This window comes from Canis lupus, chromosome 20 (genome assembly GCF_003254725.2).
Source record: "Canis lupus dingo isolate Sandy chromosome 20, ASM325472v2, whole genome shotgun sequence".
Classification (NCBI taxonomy): Eukaryota; Metazoa; Chordata; class Mammalia; order Carnivora; family Canidae; genus Canis; species Canis lupus.
This window is the reverse complement of record NC_064262.1, coordinates 29,680,088-29,699,048: the sequence shown is the minus strand read 5'-3', so window position 1 is coordinate 29,699,048 and position 18,961 is coordinate 29,680,088. Positions and strand designations below refer to the sequence as shown.

At 46.5% G+C, this 18,961-nt stretch overlaps 1 protein-coding gene across 4 annotated transcripts in view; it reads left to right on the top strand.

Moving 5' to 3' along the window:
- Positions 1–345: 345 nt before the first annotated feature.
- Positions 346–18,961, top strand: part of PTPRG (protein tyrosine phosphatase receptor type G) — a 705,078-nt gene continuing 686,462 nt past the window's right edge. For 3 of the 4 annotated variants that reach the window (XM_049097815.1, XM_025456410.3, XM_025456411.3), the window contains exon 1: positions 370–632. In XM_049097815.1, the coding sequence (XP_048953772.1) occupies positions 548–632 (85 nt within the window). In that variant the 5' untranslated portion in view covers positions 370–547. Of the gene's footprint in view, positions 633–18,961 lie in introns of all 4 variants that reach the window. The other variant, XM_025456409.3, reaches the window with a different exon arrangement.

Below are 18,961 nucleotides of genomic sequence, written 5' to 3'. Positions count from 1 at the left end.
CCCCTCCCCTTCCCCGCGCGCAAACATGCCTCCTTCCTTCCCCGGGCCCTGGAAGGAGCTGCCTGCCTGAAGCCGGGAGACGCCGCGCCGCGCCGCGCTCAGCCCCGCCGCCGCCCGCCGGCTCCCGGGCTGCGCCGCGCCGCCGACTCAAGTTGGGGATCTCCGGCTGCTCGCCGCTGCCGCCTGCGGTCCTGCGCGCCCCGGGCCCCGGGCATCGTCGCCGGCCGCCGACCGCTCGCCCTGCTCGCCCGGCTCGCTCTTGTTTCTGAACGGGAAGCAGCCCTTCTCCGCCGAGGATCGTCCCCAGCGTGGCTCCGCGTTCCCGGTCACTTTTTGAGATTTTTTTTTTTTTTTTTTCCCGGGGGGCGCTCGGCGGCTTCCCGGATTCCGGGGGGGACTCGGGCCGCCGAGCGCAGGGGGGCCCCGTGGAGCGGGCGAGCCGGGGAAGAGCCGGGGCTTCGCGGAGGCTCCCTCGGAGGCGAGAACTTATTCAACAAGTTTACCCCCCCTCCCCCTGCCTTCCTCTTTTCGATGTGCGTTTTCGGACATGCGGAGGTTACTGGAACCGTGTTGGTGGATTTTGTTCCTGAAAATCACCAGTTCCGTGCTCCATTATGTCGTGTGCTTCCCCGGTGAGTGCCGGCCGCGGAGCGGACCCGGCCCTGGCCGGCGCGCGCGGGGGATGCGGAGTTGTCGCCGCGGCACCGGAGCTCGGGCGCCCGTCCCGGGGACCCCAGCGAGGGTGCAGGGGGGCCGGGCACGCAGAGAGGAGAGAGGCATCCGCTCCGCTGGTTCTGGCGGCGTTTAGGGAGGCTGGTGGTTGGTGAGGGTGGGAGCAGGAGCTGCCCGGGAAGGGGGACCGGGGCCGTAGGGGTCTGCTCTTGCTTGGGTTCGTGGCGGGGGTGGGGAGGGGGGGATGTCTCGGAGAGCCCGAGTGGGGAAGATAATAATAATAATAAAAAAGATCGCTTTGCTGATCCGCCAGCGTTCGGGAGAGCGAGAGCTCTGGGGGCGGTCGAGGAGCCTAGGGCCAGGGAGAGGATGCCTCTGTGGTTTGGGGGGGGGGGGCCCAAGGTGCGCCCCTCGCCCCCGAGAGGATCGAAGGAGCTCCGGAGGAGGGGGACTTTGCTTTGCTGCCTCCTGACCCTTTTTGGAGAGGCTGGGGTTAGGAGGACGGAAGCTGGAGGCTGACGGTGGAGGATCGGGGATGTTGGCAGCAGCCTGCATTCTCGTGCCCGGGGCGAGGGGCGACCCCCGCTCGGGGCTGGGGCGCCGCGGGGCTGCGCTCTGGTGCTGGAGTGAGGCAGCCCTCCCGGGCGCGGGGGCCCGGGGCTGGGAGCGGGCGGTTTAGGGAGATCGTGGCTCTCCCCCGGCCCCGGCCCGCGGCGGCCCCTGCACCCTGCACCCTGCAACTCTGCTCGGCGGGGCTGCTCCAGTGGGGGCGCAGGGGGGCGGGGGTGGTCGGCGGCTGGGTGGCTGTTCGCGCCGGGGCGGATTTTCTTCCTGTCTCGCGCGCCCTGCCTACCTTCATCTTTGCCCTTTTGCAGGCTGTTCCCGGCTGGCCGAGCTAGACTAGACTCGCTTCTTTCTGGCCGGCTTAAGACGGGAACAGTATTGGCCACGGGTGACGGTGATAAATGAGCACACGCAGCGGTGTGCGGCTCGGCGACCCTCCACTTCCAGCCCTCCGCTGGCCGAGCCTCCCGCAGGGCAGAGGCCAGCCGCCTCCCTCGCCCCTCGTGCAGACACCCCCACCCCTGTTCTCCCCAGTGCAGCCCCCCACCCCCCACCGGCTACACCTACACCCCGGTGCTCCTCGGAGTCTGTCCGGCCCCCTCCCCGGGGGTGGAGGCCACGTCCTCTGCCCTAGTCGGGGAACGGGTGGGAAGGAGGGGGCGATTCGCTTTTTGATCTCGCTGTTCTGAGGATAGGGAACCCCTCCTTTTTTTCTGCCCTCTCATCCAGTAGCTCTTGGCTACCCAGAGGTAGGTAGGGGGTTATCTGAGCGAAGGAAGACAGGAACGTGCCCTGATGTTTCTGCCCTCCCTGCTCACGGCCGCCTGTCCCCGAGCGGCCTGAGCGCAGGGTTTTGGTGCAGCGGGTCCCCCAGCTCCATCGTGCGCCCTGCAACAGGGCGCGGGCGCTCTCGCTGCCCTCGGGGACCCGCTCGGGGAGCGGCAGCGAGTGTCCCTTGTGCAGGCACACGGGTGGCTTCGAGGAGCAGAGAGGCAAAGCCCCCCTTGCCCCTCTGCACATCCTCCATCCCCTCGGGACCCGCAGGGAGCTCCTGCCACTGCCAGAAACCCAGCTCGGATGGCTCGCGAGGACGTGCGTCCACACTAACCCTGAGGCCTGCGGTTGGCCTACCAGGGTCCTGCCTCCACGGGGCTGGGGATGGTGTGGACATTTCCCCTTAAAAAAAAAGAAAAAAAAAAAAGCCTTCTCTCCCTTAAAAGACTTGCTCAGTATTTGTGGTCCCCCCCGCTCCCATCTGCTCCTTCTAGACTTTCTGTGCCTTGGACTTGCCAGCCCGAGGGGGCTCAGGTGCACGGTGGGGTCGAGCTTTGTAAGGGTCGCGCTTTAAAGGGGGCAGTGGGCGGCAGCCTTGCGAAATAAGGAATTTTAATTCCACTTCTGGCCTTCTCCTTAGCTCGGGGGACGGCAGCCAGTGGGTTGGCCGTGGTTTTCTTTTTCCTGGTGTCTGAGGAAGCTTGAAATCCAAAATGGGACCTCCAGCGATGCCGCCTTCGTGGGGCTTGGACAGTTTTCATCTTCCACGTCTCCTTTCCGTGCCCACGCCGCGAGGTGAAATAGCACGCTTCCTCGCCCCTCAGAGCCTAAGGGAGAGGGAAGAAGGGGCAGGGGTTTGGACAAGTGCCTCTGGAGAGGGTGCCGCCAGCAGCCCCTGGAACCGGGCAAAGTTAAAATGTCAGAGCCGTGGGAGACGCCGGCTTTCCGTTTTTCGAGGGTGCCGCGACGCCTCTGGACCTCAGGGGGCGCCCCCGAGCCACTGGTGGGGCTGCCACCGCCTCCTCGGGTCCGGCTCGGCCTTGTGGGTGCGGCGAGGGGGCGCGCGCGCCCGGGGCGCGAGGCTCTGGGGCTGCGGGTGCGCCCCGGGCGCAGGGAGCCAGCTGGGCTCCGCTGGGCCTTGCTGCTCCTGGGCCGCTCGGAACCCGGGGGGGGGGGGGGGCCCGCGTTCTCTTTGGGACCCCCTCTCCTCCCTTCTCGCCTTGCATCACCTCGCAAGCGTTTATCTGCTTGGCACGACGGATAAAGATGCTTCTGTGTTGGATCAGGGTCCTCTTTTGCGAGGTCTGAACCCCAAATCCCTTGTTATTTTGTTTCCTTTCAGAACGACCAACTTTCCAGTTGCATTTGTTCGCAGCTCTTGTTCAGGAGGACAGGGGAGCTGTAATTGGGGAGGGTTTGGGAGGTAGCCCTGCCGCGCATCTTTTCCCCAGCTGGTGGGAAACAGTGGCTTTTAGTCTCCTGACAACAGTATGGTATATGGCAAGTGTGGGAACTCGCATCTCGGTAGCGTTTCAAGTGGAGTTTCCACTTCTCGGAGCAGAAGTGTTATCAAACATGTTTTAGTGGCTAGTACATTCTTTTCCTACATCTTATGAAAAATACTCTGTTATGGGAAGATTTGTGAAACCAGGAAAATAAGAGGGACCCTATGGATCCATGAAAACAGGAAAATAAGATGGACTCTATGGATCCATGAAAACAGGAAAATAAGATGGACCCTATGGATCCCTCTACCCAGTTATAGTAATTTTGAACTTGGTCTTTTCTGTAACCTGCCACCTTCCCTAACACCTCAGTATTTTAAAGCAAATCTTATACTTAATTCATTTCAGCCTTTGGCATACCTATCTAATCGTTGGGAGTTTAAATGCCTGCAACAGGATATAAAATGCGGTACTTGAGAGGGTTAACATTTTATGTATTTTACATTTGTAAGCTATTCAGCAGAAACGTAAAAAAAAATTTTTTTTTATTGATTTCTTCTCTCTTTCCGCCCTCAGAGTGAAACCGTTCTCTTTGATTCTGATATGTTTGTACCATAATTACATTACATCTAGGAGGCTGACGTTGGAAACACTTCAGATGGATAAGCTCTGCTGTGTACTTTGGATGTGTCAGAATCAGAGTATCCGTGATTGATGTCCAGTGAATCTCCTTCTCCGCTGTCTCTTGGTGCATTTGCATGTACACGCTTATTCCTGATGGACATCCTGTATGGCCTTCTCAGAAAAATGCAAAAATAAATTCAAAAGTCAGCAATTTTACTCTTTCGGGATAGAGTGAGAAATCATGCAGGTCTCCTTCCTCCCCCCACCCCCCAACCCCCACTTGAGATGTCCTGTTTGAACACGAAGATTTGTCCAGTCTTGAAACTTGGTCCTTCTGCCACAATTGTGGAATACAGTCTTTGATGTTTCCGTCTAAAGCTGTTTCTTCTTCCAGAGTTGATGAAGTTAGAACATTAATACAAGCAGTCTTATCAGGACTTTTTAGAAATGGGAAGTTGCTGTTGCTGGAGACAGAAAGGTTAAGGAAAGGTTGGCTGAAATGAGAAAAAGAACTATTCAGTAGTGAAGCATCTCCCCTTAATTATAGACTTAATTGCATGGAGTAGAAGATTATATTGTTTACATGAAGCAGTGCAAGGACAACAAAACCAAACCAGACCCCTTTTGCATACATACATCTTTGTATTCTGAAAAATTCCCAACTTAACATAATCAGTTAAATGTTGGTGCACCGGTTGAAATGGACTTCCTTACCCTTCATGTAAGATCATCAAAAGTGCCACAAAATAGCAGTTGTTACTACGGACTCTCTTTCTACCATCTTACCCCTCCGTTGTTTTTCTGGAGACTTCTTGACCAGACGGGCAATCCGGAACACTTATATTAACCTTACCTAGGTGAAGACAGCAAATTAAATGTAGCTAGTGCTTTGTTGCTTTACCTCTTTACTTTTATGCTGTGAAAGGTGTTTTTTTTTTCTTTTTTAAATCTGAATTTCAGCATTTTGTCTAGTATGTAGAACCATGCGATGGTATTTCTAAGGTAAAGATTGTAAGATGGATGTGCATTCTGAATTGCAAGATTAAAAAAAAATATGATTAACGTTTTCATCCTGGGGCACATCTTCCATGTGCCCCATGGAAGCATAAAGCACAACTTCCAAAGTTATCTGAAGTTTTCTCAACAATTCTTGATTCTCTCTACCCCCTTCCCTCCCCATTAAGCCCTTGATGTGCTTTGGTACAGGTTGACCACTATCAGGTGATGAGTGGTAAGCACTAAAACTATGTTTTTGAATGTGTGGAAAATAAAAGGCCTGTGTGTCTAATAATATAAAGGAGGCCAAGGAAGTGTGCCCAGCTCCCACTAGAGCTTGATGTAGGCAAAGCTTGTGAGTACTGAGCAGAGGCTTTGGGAAAGAAGGAAATGTTGCCTTGAGAAGAGCCTTGTGGCAGTGGGAGTTGCTTGTGGTATTTGTCCCAGAATGAGGTTGCTTTGATACACATAAGGTCCTCAATATTTGCAGATATTGGGGACCAGGTACTTGGGGTTCTCTGCCTGAGAAATGGGAGGATTGACTGTTTTCCTTGTAAAGAAGTAAACCCAGGACTGTAGTAATGTTCTATGCACTGAAAAGATCCGAGGCACATTTGTAAGGTAAAGGGTTATCTGTTACTTTGTTTTGATTTTTTTTTGGGGGGGGGAGGGCAAGGGGGTGGAGTTGTGTTTACTAGGAATCGTAACCAAAAAAAAATCACTTCAAAAATGACATGTGTTGAGGTCCCTGGTTTAAGCGTCAGCCTTCGGCTCACGTCATGATCCCAGAGTCGTGGGATCGAGCCCCACGTTGGGTTCCTTCCTCAGCCAGGAGCCTGCCTCTCCCTCTCCCTCTGTCTGCCACTCCCCCTGTTTGAACTCTTTCTCTGTCAAATAAATAAAATCTTTAAAAAACAAACCAAGGGATCCCTGGGTGGCGCAGCGGTTTGGCGCCTGCCTTTGGCCCAGGGCGTGATCCTGGAGACCCGGGATCGAATCCCACATCGGGCTCCCGGTGCATGGAGCCTGCTTCTCCCTCTGCCTGTGTCTCTGCCTCTCTCTCTCTCTGTATCTGTCATAAATAAATAAAATATAAAAAAAAAAAAATAAATAAAAAATAAAAAACAAACCAAAACCAAAAATGACATGTGTTTTAAAAAACCTTGTTTAAAAAAAATAAAATAAAATAAAAAACCTTGTTTACTTTTCCCTGCGATTCTTGGTCTCCGTGTTCCAAGACCGAGGAATTATTAAAATCTCTTTAAAAAAATAAATCTGAAAGTAAAGTAGGTAAATTTCATTTTCGGGAAAGTCTGATGATTGAAATATATGAGATGAATTTGTGGTTTGCTCCTATTCTGAAAAGGATGAGGAGGTTTATAAGAGATGGCTGTGCAAGATTGCTTGAAGTAGCTAGAGGGCTCCATGTGCCATTGTCTGTTCCTTTAGGGACACCTGTGATTGGAGGGGCCCTTTCACTGGGTATCATTTGTAGCAAAATCTTTGGTGTTCTGACAGAAAAAAATATATAATCCATGTGAGTTGGTTTGCCAGGCATATGCAGGTTCAGAGGTTTTAGGAGTATAGTGCTCGATATGCTTATTTTTAAAAACATTGTAAAAAGTGCTTTTAGGGCTACGTGGAGGAATGACAGCTGATCAGGTTGGAGATATGTGTGGTTTCTCTTTTCGAAGCCCCTCTAAATGAATTGGGAGGTGTTACTGCTGGACTGGGAGTGGGTGGTGCTTTTCATATTCAAAGAGAACTTTGGTTCTCCTGAGGCTCACTGTGCTGGTGTGTTGGCATATGGCAAGGAGAAGTCTTGTAGAAGCCTAGAACTTGTTAATAATTTTTTTTGTTTGTTCTTAAGCCAGGTAGCTATGGAGAATTGTACTGAATATATATATATATATGTATGTGTATGTATGTATATATTTATAAATGTTTTATTTATTTATTCAGGAGAGACACAGAGAGAGGCAAGGACTCAGGCAGAGGGAGAAGCAGGTTCCCTGCAAGGAGCCCGATGTGGGACTCGATCCCGGATCCCGGGATCACTCCCTGAGCCGAAGGAGGGCGCTCAACCGCTGAGCCACCCAGGCGTCCCTGTACTGAATATATTGAAGTATATAAGAGTATGGTCTCTGCAGCCCCTTGCCTCTCCCATGACTAGCTGTACTGCCTTAGGCAAGTTATTTAACCTCTCTGTGCCTTTTTTTTCTCTTTCTCTGTGGAGTGGCATAGCGACAGTACCGACTCCTAAGGTCTTTGTGCAGCTTGAGCAAGAATGCGTGCTAAAGGACTGAGAACTTTGCATGGTAAACAGTAAGTGCCCAGTACATTAGCCATTTTTATTTGATGTGTATTAAAGAGATTTGGGTAGGAGTATATGGGAAGAGGAGACTGGTCCTGAAAAGGACAACTGTATGTAAAAGCAAAACCATTTTAAAGGTATTTACATAAACTTGCACAGAGGGTTTTGTACTTGGCTTTGCTGTTGCAGGTGAGGAATTATAAGGACTGGCGTGAGGGCATCCATGTAAAATTCGTGAAATGGCTAGTTTTTGAGGTTTAAAGAGAGGAGAAAGCCTCAACGTGGTCTGAGAGACCTCCTTGCTCACATTACAAAGGAGGGTCTCCACGTTCCCAACTTTAAATGGGAAAACTGTTTTCCACAGGCTTAAAAGTGCCATGTGGGTACCTGGGAGGCTCAGTGGGTTAAGTGTCTGCCTTCAGCTCAGGTCATGATCCCAGGGTGAGGGATCTGAGCCCTGCATTGGGATCTCTGCTTAGCAGGGATTCTGCTTCTTTCTCCTTCCCCCGTCCTGGTGCATATTCTCTGTCTCTCTCTCTCACTTGCTCGCTTGCTCTCAAATAAATAAATAAATAAAATCCTAAAAAAAAGGTGCCACATGAATCTCCAAGAGCCTCGTGTGGTGTTATCCTTTGTAGAAACCTGCTTGGCCCTGCACTCTGGGATGTCCATTCTTCTAAGGCCTTCTGGACTGTTGTAACCAAGGAGGATGGGTTTGCCTGTTACTGTCATTTCTGGGTTTTGATTTTATGTTGCTAATGGGAAGCAAACTGTACTATTTGGGTTTTGCTCTTACTTTGTGCTTGTATGGCACTTGGACACAGTTGCGTCCCTGTCTCCACATCTTCACGGATTCAGACCTGCAGAGCATGCAGGAGAGAGCCACAAACCACACCGTGCGTAGCTTCTGCCCTCGAATCAATTTTTTTTTTGCAAACTGAAATCAGCATGATGGTTTTCTGGCCAAACAACAAAATGCGATTTTTGTTGAAGTGGAGCTAACTTTTTGTTTAGTCGAGCTAACCACTCGACTTAGCTATTTTGGGGCTGTGGCAAAGTGACACAGTTGGCTGCTAAAATCTAGCAACTAAAAAAGAAGAAATGAAAGCATAGTTCATGGAATATGTAACACTTCCATGTAAGAAAATAGGACAACTGGTCTTATTTTTGGGTCTGTGATAGTACTTTTCTAACAAGGAGAGTGAAACAGGTTTGTCGATTGATAGTGCAGTGGGTATACTTTTGAGGAATTCACACTGGTTGTATGAATCCAAGAGGTATTCGAATTCTCACACCACTGCAGCCTTGTAAACTCCATAGTACACTTAAATCAGATAAATGCATCAATTTGGAATAGTTTGGATAGAAAACACAGCCATAAACAATTTACCAAATATGAAAGCATAGGCCAGATTAGTGAGGAAATGTCATTGACTTTTCGCAAGAGTGAAGTTAGTCACGCATTGTCAAAAGGATTTATTTACAAAGTGATTGTTATTTATAAATGGTTTCTCTTTTTTTTTGTTTTTTAAATCACTTTTCCTGAAATGTTTCTGTTCAGCAAGTGTGGAAGCTAAGAGCTAGCTGTGCTCATGGCTGTGGCACCAGGTATCTGGGCTGCCTTGGGTGAATTACCCAACATCTTATGGAAGTGGAGTGGAGCTGTATTGGGGGTCTGGGAGGCCCAGATACACACGTAGCTCTTCTTTAGGAACCACTCTAGGACCCCCGAGCCCCAGGTTGAAATTGTTTTATTACAGTAGTGTTACCTTGTGCAAATGGGTCTCAGTTTTTTAATCCATAAAATGGGAACAATAGTTCTACTAACTCAGACTCACCAAGTGCTTGCCATTATCTAGGCGTTGTGCCTAAACTTTTTATGTACCTTTGATCTACCTGAAAGTAGAAACCGTGAATATCTCTACTTTAGGATGAAGTAACTAAAGCTAAAGGGAGTTGTCGCTTGTCCAAAGTGTCACTCTAGTAAGTGAGGATAGCTAGAATGTGTCTCTCCGGTCATCTCTCAGGACAGTTGTGAATTTGTTGCTATTTGTTTGGAAACCGTTTTTTCTAATTACATAGGAAGGCCAGTTAAGAGACAGACCCAGCCTTGTGTATTTTGCCCTACTACTTTTCCCATATAAGCGAGGACCATAAACACTGGTTGAAGTAAAGGTATCTTCCTGCATTTGCCACAAATAAATAAGGAAATAATGCAATTAGTATAGGACTTCATTTGGTTGCATTGAAGGGATGACCTTTCAGCAAATTACCTTAGCTTCTCAGTAAGGTGATAATAGCTATGGACAGAGTGAGTTTGTTGGTGGTAGGTTTTTTTTGACTCCTCTTCAGAATGATCTAATGTAGTCTGGAATTTGAGAAGTTTTGTTTGGGGCATCAAATATAGTTATAATACTGTGGTCTTTTTTTTTTTACTTTTTTTTTTACTGTGGTCTTATTATTCTCCCATATATCATTTAAGTGTGGGCCACAGGTTCTGGAGCTCAGCTTTCGTGGTTGTGCCCTTTTTTGACTGCAGGAAAATGTCCGAGGGAGTTGAACCTGGTGGCGAGAGATGGTTTAGGTTCTGGATTTTTCCTCTGCAGTTTACTTATTTAAAAAAATTTTTTTAAAAAATATTTTATTTATTTATTCATGAGAGACAGAGTCAGGGACTCCAGCAGAAGGAGAAGCAGACTCCCTGTGGGGAGCCTGATGTAGGACTCGATCCTAGGACCCTGGGATCACACCCTGAGCCAAAAGCAGACGCTCAACCACTGAGCCACCCAGGCTTCCCTCCTCTGCAGTTTAGAACTAGCCATGGAAGCCAGCCAAGGCAGCTATGGAATATAGCCAAGACCCTCCATTTCTTTGTTTTTTCGTCCCCCCCCCCCCCCCCCCCCCCCCCCCCGCCCCTTAACTAAATGGCTTCTGAGATTGGTCTGGAATTTTAGGGATCATTGATACCAGGCTGGGCACTTTGGGAAGTTGTGGCCTTGCTGCAGTATGCAAGTCAAATGCTCACTGCATATTATTGTGATTTCTGAGGTGTACTTCTTGTTAACTTTCCTCTGAGAGCTTGCTTCCTAAGGCTCTGTCCATGAACTCTTTGATTATGTTGCTAACCTTGAGACAGACTATCCCGAGGGAGTAGCAAACAAGGTGGTGAGTGGATCTTGGTTAATGGAATGCCTGTGAGCAATTTTTTTTTGTTTTTAAACATTAAACCTTATTTCTCCAGGAGTCCAGATAAAAAATGGAGGCTTGTTCATATCAGTGAAGTTATGTATAGCCTTTAAAGCTAACGTGATTTGTGATTGGAGTAGAGGACGGGATTCTTTGTCTAAAAAGAGAATGCAAAGCTAGTTCTGGCTCTTACTGTGGAAAAGAGACAAGAAGATAGGACAGTCATTTGGGTTATCTGGAATTTCGCAGGGAGCATTTGGTCATACTATTTTGGCCATACTGTGTTGAAAAGAAAAAAATGAAATGACAAATTGGGGCATTTTGCATTCATGCTATGAACAAGTATATCCTGAGAAGTTACAGTGTGCCAGGCACTGTACTAGGTACTGAGTGGTGGAGGGGGGAGTGGCGGGGGCCAGTGGTGACAAAACTCCTATCCTCCTGGTGGCTCCCCATAGAAGTCTGGGTTAACTCCTGAAAAATGGGAAGGTATTGCAACCTAGGTCTGTGCCCTTGCTTGGCAACAGCAGTAAGGCTGCATTCAATAGTGGCTGCCCCCTGAGATGGGGCACTCACCTGGCCCGCAGAGGTTATTTACAGTACTCCTCTGGTCCCTGGAGCTGTTTGCCATCTGTGTGTAGGTTTCTAAGTTTCTGCCTGAGGGAAAGACTTTTTTTTTTTTTTTTGCTACTGCTTGTTTGAGGTATTATCTGGACTGGTTGTGTGTATATGTGTATGCGTATGTGCTACTGCAAGGACGACCATCACTGGCTGACACAGTGACTTCATTCCTATCAGTCTGGCCCATGAAAGCTGGAGCTGGTTGTCTCCTTGTTTGCTCTGTAAATGGCCTGCTGCTTGGATATTTCACAGGAACGTGGTGCCTTCTATTGCTGATCTAAATTGCTGTTGACTTGTTCAATTAAAAAAAAAAAGTTGTTTTAAAAAATGTTGCTTGATTTAAGAACTAGCTCTCTCAATCACTTTCTTGTTACCAAACAATCCAGGAAGGGGATGATGGTGGCGGAGGGTGAGGCTGGTAAAAGAGGATAGTGACCAATATAGAAGGATCTGAGTACATTAATACTGCAGATGTCATTTTAGTGGGTCCCTTGCCAGATATTTTAATCTTTTTCACATAACATCCCTGAGCCATTAATTTTCCTATGATACCCATGCGTGGATTAATGTATGATAGAAATATCCTATCTTAATTTTTCCAACAATAACCTATGAGAGAACTTGAACTTTGAATTAAGTAGAGTGGACAGCTTTTGGCATAGACAAATGGAGGATTTGCGGAGTGATTCCTTCACCTTCATTCCAGCACACGTTCTTCAAGCAGCAATTATAATATAATATACGGTATATTCACATGCATTCCTCATGTATGATTTAGAGCCAGAGTAGATTGTTTACTCTTTGAGGCCAAGATGTCATTCCTTCTTTCGTCTGCTGTCTTCAATATCTAGGTGGTGGTAGTCCTATTTGAGGACTGATAAAATACATGCTCCCTAAAACATTTAAAAAAAGCACATTTTACAATTCATTGATACCATTCTATGTCGTTTCCAGAAGTCTCACATTTGTATATTGTATTCTCATTGGAGTTATGAACTCCAAGGTTAACATCTTCCTTAAGAGAATTCAGAGTGAAAAAAAAAAAAAAAAGAGAATTCAGAGTGTATATGTTGTCAAGGTGTTTGAAGTCCATCTTTTAAAGAGAGAGAAGCTAAATTTGTACTTCCTGTTACTGGTCACCAAGATATCTTTCTAGAAACAAAATCTATTCTAATTGAGTCAAATGTCTTAAGGGGTAGCAGGGTTATGTTTTGATGATCACAAACTTTTCCTTTTTTCCTCTCTGTGGAATAATAGGCTATATTCTGTGAACTGCTGTTCATTTACATCATTAGTACCCTTGGATTTAGGGTTGATTCAGAAGGAAATAGGCATCCTCATTGCTGCTGTGGTAGTGACATGATGTATCTAGAGGGCAGCAGAGCTTGCTGGAGCTGACCAAAGAGCCTGAAGATAAATGTTGATCTATTGCCTAGTAATGGCTTTGGCCAGGCTGGTCCAGGAAAAGGCCTTGCCTGAACTGATGCTTTTTGCTTGTGTGACAACCAATGTTGACCACCGTGTCGAGTGACCTTGATGAGATAAATATTCGTTGGTACAGCATGGTGATTCCAAATGTGCTTAGACAGAAGCTAAGTTTTATAGAACATATTGCTAGTCGATGCCCACCCTATTTTATTCTTCTTCCATCCGTTTGTTTTCTCTTCCATGTGTGCAAAGGCCATGTGGAGGGTGAGGACAATCACTTGACAGTTTGAGGCATCAGCCCCTCACATTCTCAACTGATCAGCTTGTACAGAAACTGCTGAAATTATTTCATGTGATAGAGGGTGGATGAACTCTGGCATTAGAGTTCTTTCTGAAGACTTTTTAGGATGTGTTTTTAAAAAGAGAAGGCTTCTCAGTAACTGAGGTAAAGGGGACTGCTGGTTCTTGAGGTTTCCGCCTGTACTCAGATGCCAAGTGGAAAAAAAAATTGATTTCTGGAGAATGTGGGGCGGAGGGGGATTGTAAGCACTGTGACCAGAGAAACGAAGGAGTCTACGGAAATAATTATTTTATTTTATTTATGAGAGACACAGAGAGAGGCAGAGACACTGGCAGAGCAAGAAGCAGGCTCCATGCAGGGAGCCTGACTTGGGACTCCATCCTGGGGTTCCAGGATCACACCTTGGCCAAAGGCAGGTGCTAAACCGCTGAGCCACCCAGGGATTCCTGGAAATAATTCTTTTTTTTTTTTTTTTTTAAGATTTTATTTATTCATGAGAGACACAGAGAGAGAAAGAGGCAGAGACACAGGCAGAGGGAGAAGCAGGCTCCCCCGACATGGGACTCGATCCTTGGTCTCCAGGATCACGCTCTGGGCTGAAGGCGGCGCTAAACCGCTGAGCCACCCGGGCTGCCCCTGGTAATAATTCTTAATGCGCCTGGGGACCTATAACAATTTTGAGGAAATGAGACAGGTGGATTCTGGTGAAACAGGCCACTGGCGAGTGCGTGGTTTTCAAATTGCGCAGGTCTGTCCATCAACTTATGTAACTGGCCCAGCTTAGCAAATCCTAGCTTTGTGTTTTACTTACTTGGTCCAGTGACTTAAATTAGTTTCCTCATCTATAAAATAAATGAGAGTGTGGCCATCAGGAACATTTTCTATTGACAGAGATTTACCAAAGATGGCTATTAGGTTTCAATTTGCCCTGTATGCCTCCGGCTTGACAGAGCAGGTTTGCAGTTACCCTGGGTATCTCATTACTGAAATGATCTGTGTGAGGAGGAGGTGCATATATCTGTTACTGGGGGGCCCGTTCTTGTGCACCTTGGGTGACTCCGTGAAAGTCAATAGGATGTATGTGTTCATGTGTATTTATCTCCTTCTTGCCCCTGTGTTATTCTGCAGTTTTTCTCTACGGGGATTGGAAATTGGCTTTTGAGGTGAAGGTCCTCATGGCCTTAGCCTTGACAGACATTGCTAAGTGATCACAGACCTCTTTCCTGCTAACACCTGAACTGGGTCTTGAAATTTTTGCCAAGAGTTGGCCCGGGAGAGGACTTTTGTGCCTTCGCTCTGCTATTCTGAGACATTTAGTGGCCTTAGAAAATAGCATAAGGAGAGATGCCTGGGTGGCTCAGGTGGTTTAGTGTCTGCCTTTGGCTCAGGGCGTGATCTTCGGGTCTTGGGATTGAGTCCTGCATCAGGCTCCCCGCAGGGAGCCTGCTTCTCCCTCTGCCTATGTCTCTGCCTCTCTCTCTCTCTATGTCTCTCATGAGTAAATAAATAAAATCTTTAAAAAAGAAAAGAAAGAAAATAGCATAAGGAAAAGCATTTCCAAGGGGCCTTTATATTCTTGCTGCCATAAGGTCAATTTTTAGGCCATGGAGCTATTTTGAAATTGACCTGAAAGAGCAGGTATCAATAGCAAGCCTCATGTGCAAAGGTTTCCTGATCCATGACATTGATTTTGGCTCATATTTGACTCACATTCATTTCATTTATTCAGGGGGAAAAAAAAAATCCAACCTCTTGATGATGGTTACATCATATTCTAATTGGTGAGCTTTACTGATGAAGGTTTAGGGACCTAAAATTAGTTGCTTATTTTTCCTTTCTTCAAAGCCCAGAGGTTTTGCATCAGATTAGGACTCCTGTAGGACTGTTTGTATTCCAAAGTGACACCTTTCTGAATTCTTAGCTATTTAAGTAAGTGTTAAGTATGGGCTTGGTGACAGCAGTCTTTAAAACTGTGACTGACTAAACGGATTTTTCCCCATGTTGTTTATATCTGGTAAAGTGTCTTGTGTTTACTCTGAATAAATTCATTGTTACCTTTAGGTAGCTTGTTTCTCAAAATTTGAGTGGTCCCCTGATCAGTGTTATTTTTGCTACCAAAATTGGAGAGCAGAGATAAAAGGTGAAAGGAATTCTTCTGTGAAGCTGACGTGAGATAACTTTTTTGGTAATACACCAAATACCTGGATGATGTCAAGCAATCCCACATTTGTTCCTTGGATATGAATTTTTCCCTCTCCAGGTCTCCTCTGTTTGATATAGTAGCCACTAGCCACACATTACATTTTAAGTGTAAAATGCACACTGAGTTTCAAAGACATATGGAAGAAGTATGTGAAAGAGCTCATTAAAATTTTACATTGATTGTCAATTGAAATGATAATATTTTCAATATATTGGGTTAAGTGGAATATATTATTAAAATTTATATCGCCTGTTTCTTTTTACTGTTTCACGTGATGTGACTACCATAAAACTTAAAATTACATATGTGGCTCACATTCCTGGCTTGTATTGTAATTTTATCTGGTAGTATTGTTTGAGAATGCTCTTTCCTGCCTTATCTCGCCCCCATCTGGGGCCCCCTGTGTGACAACGATCACCTCTCTTCCAATTCTGTACCTCTTTAACACGTAGGGCCAGGAGACTCCTGTCATTGGTGGAAGGGCTTGCCTCCTGGAAGATGCTGTTGCTAGCAGACACTAGTCTGGGTATCAGGATAGAGAGTTGAGGTCATTTAGTTGTGTGGGCGTCTCTGCCCACCTGTGAAATGGGGTAACAATCACTGCTCAGTGAGGTTGTTGAAGAATTTAATGAGAAAAGCCGTGTAAGGCAGTTGACACAGACCTGACAAAGGAAGCACTTGAAAATAATAACCATTATTGTTATTTTTACTAGCTCCTGAGTGGGCATTTGGCAGAGTTCTTGATCTCTCCTTCTTCTGGTTCCAGTTGGTGTGATGTATTATGAGATCTGTAGAGGGTGGCAGGCCAGGCTGCATGCTTTTGAACTGCCAGCCTCTGCTACGTTGGACATCCTGGACAGTGTAGAAGACCGTGAGCATTCTGACTGAGCTCGGGCTCAGCAATTTGAAAGGCAGAAGGGATCTTAGAGATCTTGAGACATTGTAAGTTGCTCGTGGAAGCTTGCTACCAAGAGTCCGAATCCATCCCAGTGCCCGTCCCCTCCTGCCTTGTGGGAGGAGGCTGCAGAACCTCTCTTCATGTAGCACCTTAGGCCCTTGCATTTGTTCTCCTGTCTTTTTGGTTTTACTTTGGGCCAAGTTCTCATTTCTAGTTAATAGCCAAGTTCATACCAGATCCAAGCCCTTGGACTTCGGGTTATGACCAGTGGTCCAGGCATTAACAACAGTGCGATTTTAGAGCTGTCCGTAACCCTGTGAAGATGTTTGGTTGCTTTCTCTAACAGAATTTGAAACTAGGAATCTCTTCCAAGCAGAGTAAATATTCTGGACTCGCCAACTTGCTGCTTAATTATGAAGTGGAAGATGGGGAAAATGGGAGAGACGAACACATTTTTTGTTGGATGGCCCGGGTCCACCTAGAAGGGTTTCCAGCCTTGGGTCCTCTGTGTCAGTGCACATCAGCAGGTCAAGAACTTGGGCAGGGGTGACGATGCTGGAAGGAAATGGCTAGTTGGGCTAGGAAGACCCATCCCTCCCTATTTAATTGTTTTCAGGTTCTGGATGGGAATACTTCCTTCTCAGGGAATGTTTGGCAGAATGGACACATGCCCTTTGTTTGGTGCAGGTGATAAGAATCTGGGTTTCAGTTGTAAGTTCCTTTACGAGGGATAAACAAGGATGTTGAAGTCTTCAAGTTAGGGTGTCGAAGGAGCACTAGGGGGTCCTCAGGCCTCACCTTGAGTCTCTGGTGGGAACCCACAGGAGGGGTGGTGTGAGCAACCGTGCACGCCCACGTGGGAAGGGGGAGAAATGGAGTTCTCTGAGGACTTCCCTGTTCTCTTTGGCATAGCCAGATTTCAGAGTGGTTCGTAAAGGAAAGTTGCCCTCCAGACCTTTCTGTCTGCATAGGGTTCCAGTGTTTCTGTTGCCAGATTATCAGGGCACCTCCCTTTTCAGGTTTCGTGTGATCACCTGTGTCTGTGGCTGCTGCCAGCTGCCTCCCTCCTGGCCCTTGACTAGGTCTGGGAGTTTTATAATCTTGAGTAATGTTTTCTGCTTTAAACCCTGATTTCTAGGAAGAAGACCTCCCTCCCGAGCCATTCTTGCAGGGGAGGGTGAGGGTATCCAGAAATTTGGCTAGTACTCCTTCTCTATGCTAGGGGCCAGACACACACCCTATTTGAAATCTGTGTATTTCCCAGGTGTGCAAATAGAAATTTTGCTTAGTTAAGAAACTTGCCCGGCATCTGATATATTTGAAAGTAGGGATCTACTTAGGTCTACCCTGTCTCTGACTCCAGAGCCAGAAATCCTTCTCTTAACAACACGGTGCTGCTATTAATAGATAATTGGCTTTGCACGTCTTGTAAATTGCACTCGCTGGTGTGAACTCCGGGTTCATTCTGAAAAGGCAGAAGGCCAGGTGAGCAAGGACTGCAGGCTAACTTGCATAGATGTCTTAATTCTTTCGCACTTGGCCAACGTCAGGCTTACATGGAAGAGGGTCGAGTCTCTGTGTGTATTCTGACTTCTAACTAATGGTGATGAAATGCTAGAATGCATTTTAAACCAATAAATGATATGTATGTTAATAAAAATAAGGAAAAAAGCCTCACTGGGTAAGTGTGTTTTATTCCCGTGGCCAAGAATAAAGTCAAAGGACTTAAAGATTATTATTTTCTTTTGGCTATAGAAACCTTTCAGGAGCTCTTGGTAAATTACCTTGGATAACAGGGTATAATTATACCTTTCATCCACAGAAGGCATGTTTGCAAGGTACTGTGTGATTTGTACAGGTTTCCGGAGGTTTCCAAGTAGCTCCAGAGAAGTAATGTCTTTGATGGAGGGAAAATATTTCTGTTTCCTTTTTTGCTATCTTAGTCTCACAGCATAGCCAGGACACGTTCTCACTCTGACTTTTATAAGGCTCTGGGGCTCAATCCACTCAGGTATTTTTAACAATATTTTAGGCATCATCCGCAGTCAAGAAAGCAACCAGGTTATTGGGGAAGCATTTTTAACTTTCTTGATGGTGGATACTTCTAAAGGCAGAATTGGTAGACACTCTTTGAATAATGAACCCACCTCACTGAGTTCTGTTAGTTCTTTCCTGGAGGAGCTGTTGTAAATCTAAAGCCATCAATTCCCTGGGAGAAAGTTGCCAAGGTTTGTTTTCTTCTTTCTTTCTTGCCACACCTGTTAATTAGTTCCAGACACTAGCTAATCAGATGGCAAGCTCAAAAGCTCAAGGGTGAGAATCAAGGTCAAATCAGTTGTCTTTTCTCCCTACAACTGAAGCCCTGCTTTTAACAGAAAGGGTTTGCAAGAATATTTTCCCTCTGTCTCCAAACTGTGTTTGAGTCATTTATGAGTATAGCCTGCACATAGCTGTGGGGCTCTTTGTCTCCTGTGATATTAAATTTGTGCTCACTGATTTGAAAGTCTGGGGCTACAAGAATGTAGAGGGACAAAGAGTAAGTGAGAGAACCTAGAGTGGCTGCTTCATCTTGGCAGTTGCTATATCCTTAAGTCTTTTGGCCAGAAATGCTAAATATGTGAATAAATATGTAGAGATATATTTATATAGCATATAAATGATACAAATTACAAGGATAGCAACATCAGTGGCCAAAGTGGTAAGTTGTTTTCAATACATTATTTCTCTCTTGGCATGACTCTTGAGATAGATATTGCTTCCTTAGGGGCTTATGGAGTTGATGAGAAATTGAACAGGTTAGCCAGGGTAGTGAAGGCAGCTAGAAGGTAGTGTAATTTGAACCCAGGGAGCCTTTGCCTGTGTTTGACAAGAGTGGGATCATTGTTGAATTTAAGCATACACTCTTGTGTCTTTTGGGATGCTGGGAAGGGCAGGC